Genomic DNA, 12,462 nt, shown 5'->3' with positions numbered 1-12,462 from the left:
TATTATATGAATATTTTAATGCAAAATGCTTAACACTTAAAATTAGCAAAGCTTCATTTAAATTAAAATTCCATGTAACTACAGATGGTTAGCCCAGAGTCGTACAGTAGTTGGCTTCTGCTCTATAACGCCAGTCCTATGCCACACAGAGGACTGCTCCTTTAGCTGTGGCTTCCTCCTGCATCCTGGACCCTGACCAGGTGGGAGGGTGGCCAGACAGACATGAGACAAAGCTGACCAGTAAGCCCATAGCAATCCTAAGCTCATGGACCTGTCTGCACCCTCCAGACCCAGCTGGAAATGACTGTTGCAGAGTTGACAGGAGGCTGTTTGTACAGCTTGGTGAGAGTCCTGCACTAGGAGAGGAGTCACAGTATCAGGATACACGTCTGTAAATAGTACTACATATACACACTTAGTGTCTGTAAACACTAGAAATATACATTAGACAGAGTACCCTCACAAGTCGGGTATAGTTTAAAAAAGAAGATGAGGTAACATGAAATCTCAAAGTCCACAGGAGTCCTGCCTGAAGAGTTTGAACAGCTGCCAGTAGTTCATTGCCAACGCGCAGGGACTAAGGTCTGCTGAAGCTCGACTCGCTGGCCTTCAGCATAGCCACCGCATCTTTCACCGCATGGTAGATGACATTCTTCACCTGCAACAGCGGAAGCAAAGTGGGTCACTCCACCACTCAGGCCACGATCCCTCACTACGCGTCTACAGCCGCCCCCAGCAGTATCACCAAATACCAACGTTCATGTGAAATGCCAGCACCAGGAAAGGCCTGGGCTCCTTCAGAGCTGCGCCCGCCGCCTCTGGAGAACCTGGAGCCCACTCCCTCTTCCTGCAGGCCAGGCAGTGCGAAGCAGGTTCTAAGGACAGCTCTGCCTTGACTTCTCCCTTCCTTATTCCTACAGAACCAGGTACTTCCCCAGCTTCCCAGACCTGCAGCACTCCTGCAGCGGCCACCGTCAGCCAGAGGTCCAGCTCTACTGCACAGGTCTCGCGAGAGCCCTGGCTGGCAGCTGGGCCACAGCCAGAAGTATATAAGCAGCCTTGTCGCGGGCACAGTCCCTCCCAGAGTCTACGCTGCAACACAGCAAGTGAGGTCTCCTCTGGGCTGCTCCCACTCCACTGCAAACGTAGAGCCAGCCCAGTGCGGACTCTCTGTAAAGTCACTAACAGGCTGGGAAGCCAGCGCCCACGAATGCCAGAAGCCAGGTCTGTTTTACCTGTAATTTGTCTTCGTGGTTAGTATGAGTCTGCGACAAATAACGGAATTCCTGAGTGAGCCAGAAGCAGTGCTTCACGTGCTCTGGAGACACAAAGTCCTCGGCCACTTTGATGCAGCTGTACAAGTTGTGAACCTGGAAGACACCGAGCCACGTTAGTGCACATTCAAGTCCCCAGCAGAGAGAGCAGAAAGAGAAGCAGAATGCTTGCCTGGTGCGGAGCTCCTGCTGGGATGAACACCACGTCCCCGAGGAACTGGACGATAGCCCAGCCCTGCACCCCATACTCCTGATGCAGGCGCTTTCTTAACGATCGGTCCAGATACCAGCTCTGGTCATGAATAGGATCATGGTCTGCTGGGTTCTCTTGACCTTGCTCTTCTGATACCTAGAATAAGAACATGAGCGACACGCTAAGACCCAAAGTGAGTGAGCCTCAGGCGTTCTTCAGCCTAAGTGCCCCACTGCAGAAAAAGAGGAGCAGTAATCAGACCTGGAATGAACCAACAAAAGAAAGACTGCACATGGCTGCTGCTTCTGGTACTGGCAGTCTCTACATGTTCTTGGACCCACTATATTTAGACATTTTTTGGCTTAGAACAAATTCCTTAGATAGAAACTTGTTTTACTGTCATTAAAGACCTACCTTTATTTAACAATCTGAGAGTTATCACACAGTCCTGAAGATGACCACACATCCAATTTATTCTAGACCCAGTATCTGGAAAAGTACACACAGAGTGACGCTACGGGGAACAATAAGGTGACCAGCATGTTTAGAAAAGCCAAACGGTCCTTGTCCAGGAACAGCTCAGGGCCTGCCTGGTGCGAGGCAGTAGGCCCAGTGGCTCAGGTCCATGCCTCATGGACGAGGGAGACCACCAGCCAAGGACACCTGGGTCACAACCAGTAACCTCAGTGCCAGCAAGTTTAAAACTAAGTAAGCCCCAACTTTCCAACTTCCACACACAGAGCCCTGCCTAAAAGACACAGAAACTCCAGAAGCCTGGAGCCTTCCAGGACCCCGCAGTCCCTGGCTAATGAACACAAGTAGGGCCCTGCACCAAGGGACAGTGGACAAATCAACAGGGACCTTAGTAATGCACTCAGAACAAGGAAGCTAGGGGCCACGGTCTCTACCCAGTGCTCAGATTACAACACAATGGAAATAAATGGATGCCCAGAGGTGAGCAGAGAACAGAGCTCTCTCCAAGCGCTATCATTAAAACACAGAAGGACAGGCCCCCTCGCCACAACCCTGCCAGCCGGGTCAGCTCACCACACAAGGACTTCCAACAAGGCCACACACCTTTTTAAGGAATTCTCTTATTTTCTCTGTGTCCTTTGCAGCATAGATGTGCCAGAGGGCTCCTGGCTTCTCTTTTCCTTCAATAAACCGCTTTATAGTGAGTTCATCGGAGTCTCCATCTTGGATGGTCCTGAGGACTTCTGGAGCAAAGGAAAGTAGGTGATCAGACCATAGACCCGGCTCGGACTGGGACAGTTAGCCCTACCCTGTGTGCAGCCCTACCTTCTTCCTGCTCGCACTGCCCTTTGGGGATGCCCACATAGACCATGACGTTAGCAGCGTCAGAAACGTCCAGGTGCAGGTTTGTTGTTCCGTATTTCCGATCTTCTGGAGTGATTAATCCTGCAGAAAGAAGACACTGAGGACAAATACTGGGAGACGCCTCTCTCATCCTCAAAAGTAACAACACTCAAGCGATGGAGCTGTCCTCTCCTTTAGAAAAGACTCTCTTATCAGATATTTAATTACAAGATTGTAGATCCACAAATCCTAAGACTTGTTTCCAGTGACAAGCAAAGGAGGTCCCTGATAAAAGCTTCCATGCTTGAGATGAAATTACGGAAAAAATCTGTTGAGCCTAAAGGGGGTACCCAGGACCCAACCTAGACGGCACAAGCTAAGTGGCAGAGCCAACTCCCAGGCCAGGGCAGCTGGAGCTCCGGTTGCTATGTGGCCTGGGACCAAGAGCCAGCACCACTTCTCATGGTGCCTGCTGGAAGCTGCCCGCTCCCACATACTGCTGGATCTAAGGGAGGACGCTGCCTGACACACTCACTGGGCCAGAGTGCGGCCCCCTCCTGTGTCCAGTGCTTCCGGAGCAAAGGCTGTGGGCTGCCCCAACAGCCTGTGTAGCCTGGAGGCCTTGACCCCTGGCTTGCCTGGGGCTGGACATGCCCCAAATGTGGCATGCCTCCAAATGCCCATCTGGGGCCAGAGCCCTGGCATGCCCTGCTGCCTGTGCAACTTGCTGAACATTAGCCCCAGGCACAGAGGAAGTGCTGAGTATCAGGGGGAACTCAGAAGACACAGGAATTCACTTTAAAATGACAAAGGGAAAATATCAAGGGAACCACTGTTCTGTTCATGTTCTCAACGTATCTGGAAAATATTTCCGGAATAAAAAGTAAAAAATGTCAATTTTAAGAAGAGCCATTAACCTACTAGAAATGAAATGAAGGTCCCATCTGACGGCACAAGCCAGTGCCACAAAGTCTGATTCTACTTGCTGTTTGAAAAGTCAAGTAGCAGCATTCAGGAAGATGACACACGGGCAGTACACCTGGGACACCAGGAACCACCAGCATAGGCTCCTGGACAGTGGCCAGGACCTGGGGCAGGAGAGTGAGCTAGAGCCAGTCAGTCCCAGCAGGGCTGCTCGCTGGCCTGTCCAGGGCCACACTGGGTAAAGTGAGACCTGCCCAGCCACTAGCCCCAAGACTGCAACCACAGTAACAACGCCAGACTCTCAACTGAGATTATAAAAACTAATAACGGTCACAGGGAAAGGACTCCCAAAACAACGAAAGACTGATACCAAAAAAACACACAAAGAACTTTCATGAGCCCAAGTTCTAGTCTCTGACTCGCCAATCGCTTCTGAGATTCTGAGGTCATTGTCCCTTCTACTGTTCCAAAATCCTTGTCCCCACTTGGAAAACTGGGGGTCTTGCAGCTAGAGAGAGCCTGTACTCTCTCCTTTGAGCAGCCATGGCCTAACCCGTGGACAATGACAGCTGTATACCAATGTTGATGGCCAGGTGTCAGGAGTGAGGAGAGGCATGTCTGCCTTCTTTTAGCGCCTGTTGCCTGCTTTGGGGGGGTACAACCGTGTCAGGGGAAGAGCTCTGACAAGAGTGACACTGCCAACAGTCAGTGACTAGGAGGAAAAGACCCACAGCCGTGCTATTTAAACCAAGCAGGTGTATTCTGAAAAAGTAGCCACCTCACACCTTGGCTGTGACAGTGAATCACACAGGACAGGAACAAGGAGAGAGGGGAAGCCCAAGGGTCAGGCGCTGCTGTGCTAAGGGTGGTGTCCTCTCCCCCTGAAAAGGAGCCTCAAGGTTTGGATTCGGTCTGTCTTAACTTGTGAGTTAGCGTCTCCTCCTTACCATAAGCATTATACATCTTGGGACCCAGATCAGGCCGAACAAAGTAGTTTGGCAATCTGGAGGCCAAGTTCAATTTGCCGTCTCGCCTGGTGTACTCGGGCAGCGGAATGTTGGCCATCAGGTCATCGAACCTAGGACAAGAAAGCCAGGAATTCGCAAAACAAGCCTGCCATGTTTGTAGCACTGTGTGCGACGTGAACAGAACAAAGGTGTGTGGGTGACCCTGAGGCTGGGGAGAGTGGTCATGGAGACTTAAGGTCAGCACTGTAGCAGTCATAAACAGAGACGCCTTCCTCTCCCACCACAGGATGTGTCAACGACCTGGAGCGTTTCAGGGAGAGCTGAGCAGGGAGAACTGGTAGCTACAGGGGAGGCTCCTCCCCAGGCTGCACTTGGGAGGACGTCCAGTTCGACTCCGAGCCCTGGCACAGCAGCGGCCGTGACCGTGCAGCGCAGCCTGTGCACCTCGTGGGCCTCGGCTCTGGCATGGCACTGGGCGTGTGCACCAGTCCTAGGCACCTCGACTTCATCTCACTTAAAAACACTTCCTCTCCAAAGGGTCTAGCCAGGACAACAGCCAGCACCAAGAAAGCCACGAATTCCACGTTTCCCTAAACCCACTCCTCATCACCTCAAGAACTCATCCCGCCAAGTCCAGGAGGCAGCCCTCTGCCTGCCGCCGTGACCGTACCTGGACGGCATCATGTCCCTGAAATCTTCTCCTGGTGGCCAGTCCTTAAGCTTCAAAACCATCGGTTCTTTTTCATTTTTCAAACGATCTGTAAGGAACCAGAATAAGCAAGCCATTATTCATGATTCAGACCAAAATCAATGACAAGTTCATATTTTATGCTCAAACAATACAAATAATACAGTTTCATCTCGGTAGACGCTTCACAACCCGCTCCATTTAGAACACAAACACTGCTTTTCTCTCATGTGCCCGCCTGCCAGTTGCCAATCGTTTCTAAATGGTCAAAAAATCCATTTGTACTCTCAGGGCAGCAAAATAAAGATCAGTAGTTAATTTGTATTAGGTCCTCTCTTTTGATGCTGTTCATTCTTTGAAATCCAGCCATTCCTCGTGCCCACGACGAGTGGAACGAAACGTGTTTCTACAGTGGCCCTCAGGGACCCTGTCTGCTGCTCAACCACAGGTGACCAGCAAGCTCGGTTTCCGAGGCCAGCATCATACAGAAATGACCAGCTCTGCTGAGGAGACTGAGGCCATCCTGCTCTGCATGGACCAGGACCAGCCGGCCACCCCCACCCCCCCCCCCGGTCATCTTCTGGGTGACAAAGTGTATCACACTAGTCCCTGTAATACAACCAGGGCCCGCTGGGAGGAGAAAAGGAGGAGGACAGAGGCTCAGTCCTCGACTCCCTGCTGCTCCTGTCTCCTTCCACATCCCTGACGCGTCTTTAGTACGTACTTGGGACATCCTCAAAGCCGTCCCAGAAGTCTCCTACTGTGGCTCCCGTGATGATTTCGTTGGTCCTGCAGTTCACGAGATCCACTTCCTGCTCCCCAAACTCTTTCCTGAAGGACTCGGGTTTCCAGAGTTCAGCATTCAGTCTGTGGTGCACTCCCGAGACCATCACCGGCTACGGAGAGGGAGGAGGCTTAGTGCACCCCCAGCTGTCCCCAGCCCACAGCAGTCTCTACCCCACTGCTGCTGGTCCTGGTCTCGGGCAAGCCACAGTAGCTCCTGTGACAGCCCTGCCTTCCAACCACATCAGGAAGCTCCAGGAGAAAGGGCCCCCTCGCACTCCGAGAACACCCCATGCCAAAGCCAGGGGGGCAGCATGGGATGTGAAGGAGATGAAGCCGGTGGGCGCCAGCCTAGGCTCTAGCCTGTCCTCACCACACTGGACACAGACCTGAGGCTGCCAAGTCCTGGTTGTTGGAGACAAGCCAGAATCCTGAGCTTTCTGTGCAGTCCTGATGTTAATGTAAAACCATGACACGTATATATAAGCCAAACAAAACCTGCCGCTGCCTACGGCACCTGCCTGCCACCCCCAGCCTCTGGGCGGATGAGTGAGCAGACCTGGGAGGTGGGACACACAGGGTGGAAAAGCACTGTGAGAATGGGCAAGCCACGTTTTGGTACTTGGCATTTCCCACAAATTCTTGCCCAAGAGCAAATGTTCCTTTGGTGAACACTCTGGTTTGGCCAAAAAGAAAAGCCAAAGATACAGAAAATGGAACCAAAATGACATAAGCACAGCCTGGGCCCAAGGCCACACACCTCCTGCACACTCCAGCTGCAGATCCAGCAACCACACCTGGGGGACTCGAACCAGGTATAAGATGCTGTTGCTACTGCTGCTGCTGCTAGGAGCCCACCATAGGACAGCCGTCAGCTTTCCTCCATGGAAGAGCTCGCTCAGTTTTAGGCTGTCCTGTCCTGTCACTCCTCTAAACTCGACAGCCCACCTTCCCTGCTGAGGCTCACAAGGCCTGGCTGCTCTCATCAAAATCCAACAATGGGGCCGGGTGTGGTGGTGCACGCCTGCCTTCCCCTCGGCTCCAGAGGCTGAGGCAGGAGGATCACAGGTTCCAAGCCAGCCTCAGCAACGGAAAGAGACCCTGTCTCTAAATAAAATATAAAAAAGGACTGGGGGACTGGAGTTGTGGCTCAGTGGTAGAGCGCTTTCCTAGCTTGTGAGAGGCACTGGGTTTGATTCTCACCACTATATGCAAATAAATAAAATAAAGGCCCATCAACAACTAAATTTTTTTTTTAAAGGTGGGTGCTGGGGATGTGGCTCAATATTCAAGTACCCCTGGGTTCAATCCCCAATGCCAAGGGAGCCAAGGAGAGGGGCTGTGACTGGTTGGTGTTACCTGCCCTTGTTTCCAGCACTCCCTGAACACGTTCCAGTTGCTCTTGTTGTTGGGATCCTGCAGGCACAGCAAGCGGTTGTCGCAGAGCCAATAGTGGGGAGTGTCAAAGCCCAGAATGCTGGGCTTGATCGTCAGTCCTTGAGGCCTCTTAGATAAGTCAGAGGAAGTCTTGTTTTGCACCAAAGAGGCAAAGATGTCATCAAGGATTTTTGGTGTATTCTTGAGTCCATTTTCTGTCTGAATGTAGGAAAGAACACAAGACTTTTAAGTGTGCCATTCCCCATCATCAAAAAGTCCCCTTCCTAAAGATAGGATGAGCACCTATCAGTGCATGCTCAGAGCCTGAGCCAGGACCCCCAGGTAAAGAAGCAAGTCCCCTGTTCCCACTTGGGTACAGGAGAAAGTATATGTTATCAGAGAAAGTGGTCCTGCCCTGTGAAGTCTATCTGCCAATGACCCAGTCTCCTGTTCCCACAAAGGTTAAGTATGTGATTTATGTCCTTCTACTTCTACCCACTTGATTTCTCTCAATATCTTCCTGTCTGTCTCCATGCAACTTTGTAAAGCAGATGCACACAATAAAGCAAACACATACCTTTCCTGAGGAGGAATTCAGGAGATTTCGGAGGAAACCAGAATTGTTGTTGCTTACAGGTGTCAAGATGGTGCTGTTAAAGGTGTGAAGGACTGTGCTGGATTTGCTCAGAGGTGGGAGGGGTGGAAGGCATTTGATTTCATTCTTTAAAATTGGCATTGTAGGTTGTTTTTCTAAAACCAAACAAAAAAATCTAGATTTAACAGCATTCTGAAAGGCAACTCTTAGCAATCTTCTAGTAACAATTATTTTAAAATTTGGGTTTTTGAGGGGTATGGTGGTGTACACCTGTAATCCCAGCAACTCAGGAAGCTGAGGCAGGAGGATAATAAGTTCAAGGCCAGCCTCAACCACTTGACAAGGCCCTGCCTTAAAATAGAAAAGGCTGGGGATGACACGGTTCAGTGGTAAAAAGCATCCCTGGTTAAGTCCCCGGTACCAAAACACACACACAAACCAACAAAAATCTTGGTTTTCATTTTCTAGAACCAAGAAAAACTTAAGGGGATAAATACCAATGATATTAAAGATTTCCCAATAAATATTAAAACAATATCTAGTACCCAGGCTAAACTAAGGAAAATGGCATTTTTTAAAAATTGACTTCTGTTTCTGTTATGCAAATAAAATGTACTGTTGTTAATTTACCCTGTTATTCAGCAACGTTAATGTGTATTGCAAATGTAGATTCTTTTGAACTTTTCACATGTACTGCTAACAAATATTGACCGTTTATTGACTCCTTTCATATTTTCTTGATTTCTCTTAGTGCCTTAGTGCACTGGCCAGGGTTTCCTGATTAACAAAGTTAATGACAACTGACACCTTTGTCTCATCCCTAAACAAAGGAAACTATCAAAACAATTTTTTTGAAATTTAAGCCAGGCATGGTGGTGTGGGCCTGTGGTTCCAGCTACTCAGGAGGCTGAGGCAAGAAGAATCACTTACACCCAGGCTCTTGATGCCAGCTGGGCTCCACAGCAGAGACCCCATCTCTCATTTAAAAAAAAAAAAAAAATTCAATGTTAAGGGTGTTTTTTAAAAAATTTATAATTAGATTTAAGCTTTACACAGAGTTTTTCTGTGTCTCATCACACAATTTTCCTTTTATATGTTGGGATGTTAAACCACACCTTGTATTTCTGGAAGACCCTGCTTAGAGATGATTATATATATATATACATATAGTCCCTTTATTTATGGTGTCAAACTTGAGTCACCACATTTTTTTAAGGATGTTTCACATTAAAGAAATTAGCCAGAGACAGAATCACCTAGATTCTAACCTAAGCCTACCTTATCCCAATGTCCACATTCTTTTAATTTTCATCAGCATCTTGAAACACTGGTGACAAAAATGGAACTGAAGATGGCACATTCCAATGAGGTACAAAAGAAACCAAGCACCATGTGGTGAGGAGAAGAGCTGGGGGCAGGTTTTCACTGTACTATAGTCTCAGCACTGTGCGCCCCTCCCGCCCCCCACCCCCACCCCACCCCCAAGCCTTGGGAGCTGACTGCAAACACACCTTCAGAACGGTTGTAGGAACACGTCCCCTCCCACAAGACTTCCAACCACTGTCTCCCCAGAGTGAGATTGCAGAGCCCTCCACGAGTGACTCAGTCCTCAGGAACACTCACCCTTGTTCTCCTTGTTAACATTCCCGCTGGTCAGGTCTGCCAGCCAGTTGAGTGGAGCCGTGCTGGCTGGACAGGCAGGCCTCATGCTGCAGGCTGGCCTGGAAGCTGCTTCTCCACTTGCGGCCACCGGCTCCAACACTGAGGGGCTCTGCGGGAGCATAGCACCCAGAGTCAGTTTTTCGCCAACTAAGGAAGTCTGTATGAGTACAAAAGGAGAGTTTTGTTTAGGCTGAAGAATGGCAATTCCCTTTTCTTAACTTCTCCCTCTCCCCAGTAGCCATTAGTAAGAGAAGTTTCCAGAACAAAGCTACCTAATGAGTTGCCCCAGCTATCCTAGGGCTTCAGCAACCCTGCCACAACAGAACAGGGAGCAGGACTGCGCACAGAGTTTCTGAGGACTAGCAGTGGGAAGGAAGACCTCATGACCACCCCACACACAGGCATTTATTTCCCCACCACCCTCCAACCCAGCCGGGCTCGCCCATGTCTCCACCACCCCATGCACCATGTGGCTTTGACGGTATGGTCTGTGCCTGTCTCCCTGAGAATCCAGCCAGACGAGGCACTCGAAACACGACTATTGGGTAAATAAGGGAGATAGGCAGGAAAGGAAAACGAGAGTTTGAGAGGGAATGTGCTCTTCTGGTTTAGCTGTAAGAGGTGAGGAGATGAGCAGCTCTTGAGAAATATCACATGACTATCAAGAGGAGAAGCCAGCTGCAAAGACGGCACCACTTACTCCTCTGGGACCTAAGAAACCATCTGGTTGGCCCCAGAGAGGGAGAGAAGTTCCTGTGCTGGTCCACCCTCCCTGCACACGAGACACGCTGGCAATGCCCAGTGACTGCTACTGGTTGTCATTTCTGACACCCTAGCGAGCAATCGCCTCGTGGGCAAAAATGTAACAACATAAAAGCAGCGGAAACGGCAAAGATCCCAACTCCTCCAACTGAAGAGTATAAAAGAATTTTGGATTCCTAAAGAACATGGATGACGAGGTGAGAAAGGAGAGCCAGAGACAGGGTGATGGACGGCAGGGACGAGGGAAGCCTGCAGGAAGGGGCACCACTCCTTGCACTGTTCAGTTACATCAGAGGTAAAATACAGTTGGTAATTTAACACTCCATGAAGTCTATCTGAGTCTGCAGAACATGAACACCTTTTAGAAACCCACACAAATTTGACAGCAATTTGTTGGGTAGACTACAGCACAAATTTTTCCTTTTTCAAACAAAAGAAAAAAACTAAAATCTTCTAAGAGCCACCTGGTGACTAAGAGCAACAGGAAGAATGGGAAGGGTGGGTCTCTGAAGAGCCGCAGGCCCGTGTTCCTGTCAAATGCACTGCCAGGAATGCTTGGCTTATTTGAAAATAGACCATCAACAATTACAAGGACAATGAATCTAGCAGAAGCAGTAATACCTGTTTTAGGTCTTCCTTTGAGGCTGGCTTTGAGAAGAGTTTGAACTGCCTGTTTGAACAGGGGCAGTTTGCCTTTATCCCCCATTTGGCTCTTACAGAATGCACAATGTCACCAACATCGTAGAGTGCTAAGAAAACACAAGGTCAGAGGTGACATCTCAACAGGGTGCCAGTGCCTTCGAGCCCACCCAGCAGCACAGAGACCCAGTATGCACAAGTACCCCTCCTTCTCCCAACAACTCCAAGCACCTCTGTCTTCCTCTATGAAACTATTCACAGACAGGGCAGCACTGCCCACAGAGTAAACCAACCACCAGTCCCTCGCCAGCCAAGACCCAGGGGAAGAGCCCCTGCACCGCACAGTACCTTTTCCAGGAATGATCTGCGTGGGCATCAGGTTCTCAGGCTCATGTATCTGACTCTTCACACATCTTAGCCAAGAAAACGTCTTGTAGGCAGCACCTGCAAATAATACCGCACTATGGTGACCGTCTGCATGGCCCCAGGCCCCAGGGTCCCCAGCACCATCAGCAGAAGGCTCCTCAAGGCGGGGGTGTCGGGTCAGTTCTCACCCTGCTGGCAGTTCTTCCTCTTCATGCGGTAGCAGTCCACACACACCCCGAACCCACAGCGAGGGCACACCCAGTGCAAGTTGAAGATGGTGGTGTCACACACGTCACACATTTCCCGGACTCCTTTGACCGCTCGCTTCCAGGCAACCTGCCCTGCAAGGATCAAGAGATCAATCAGTCCTATGGAGGAGAGGGGTTCCGAAATCAATGAGTGCCAAGAAGAGCCGTCAGTAGTCCTCCCTGCGCGCTCCAGCAAGCCTCGGCATCCTGCACCGCAGCTCTGCCTCTGAGGCCAGCTGCACTCCACAGAAACCCTGCCCAGGCCGTGCAGCAGCTGCTCCACCAGCCACAGCGCAGCACCAGTGCCCTCCGCAGCTGTGCCTAAGCTTCTGTTCGCAAGCTCCTGTGTGGAGGCTGCATGGAACAGGCTTCCTCCAGGGGAAAAGCAACCTGCTCAGACACACACCCAACCCTCGGGGTACTCTCAGCTGCCTTCAATCCACTCAATGCCCATTAAATGCTCCAGCATGTCTAATGGCCTCCAAGGAACAGGCCTATGTCCACGGTCAGGTCCTTGACTCAGTCCTGTCAGTGATACCAGGCCCAGGACTAACTCACACTAACCACATGCCCAGCAGCTGGAGGCAACCCAGGAACCTACAAAGAGGCTATCCCCTGGTAATCAGAAGGAGGGTCCTTCTAGGTCTGGGCATGGGCTGCCTGCCC

The 12,462-nt window shown here is 50.4% G+C and overlaps 1 protein-coding gene across 2 annotated transcripts in view; it reads right to left on the bottom strand.

The window, feature by feature from the left end:
* The window catches only part of Kdm3a (lysine demethylase 3A), a 37,382-nt gene continuing 24,920 nt past the window's right edge, over nucleotides 1–12,462 (bottom strand). For both annotated transcript variants that reach the window (XM_048787806.1, XM_048787807.1), the window contains 14 exons: nucleotides 11,737–11,889; nucleotides 11,531–11,626; nucleotides 11,165–11,292; nucleotides 9,743–9,938; nucleotides 8,102–8,274; nucleotides 7,507–7,743; nucleotides 6,089–6,260; nucleotides 5,347–5,434; nucleotides 4,656–4,786; nucleotides 2,767–2,886; nucleotides 2,545–2,684; nucleotides 1,447–1,623; nucleotides 1,236–1,370; nucleotides 1–658 (listed from right to left, as the gene is read on the bottom strand). In XM_048787806.1, the coding sequence (XP_048643763.1) occupies nucleotides 578–658; nucleotides 1,236–1,370; nucleotides 1,447–1,623; nucleotides 2,545–2,684; nucleotides 2,767–2,886; nucleotides 4,656–4,786; nucleotides 5,347–5,434; nucleotides 6,089–6,260; nucleotides 7,507–7,743; nucleotides 8,102–8,274; nucleotides 9,743–9,938; nucleotides 11,165–11,292; nucleotides 11,531–11,626; nucleotides 11,737–11,889 (2,027 nt within the window). In that variant the 3' untranslated portion in view covers nucleotides 1–577. The remainder of the gene's footprint in view (nucleotides 659–1,235; nucleotides 1,371–1,446; nucleotides 1,624–2,544; nucleotides 2,685–2,766; nucleotides 2,887–4,655; nucleotides 4,787–5,346; nucleotides 5,435–6,088; nucleotides 6,261–7,506; nucleotides 7,744–8,101; nucleotides 8,275–9,742; nucleotides 9,939–11,164; nucleotides 11,293–11,530; nucleotides 11,627–11,736; nucleotides 11,890–12,462) is intronic.

Source organism: Marmota marmota, unplaced genomic scaffold (assembly GCF_001458135.2).
Source record: "Marmota marmota marmota unplaced genomic scaffold, marMar, whole genome shotgun sequence".
NCBI lineage: Eukaryota > Metazoa > Chordata > Mammalia > Rodentia > Sciuridae > Marmota > Marmota marmota.
Note: the sequence above shows the minus strand (reverse complement) of the source record. Positions and strands in the feature narration are given on the sequence as shown.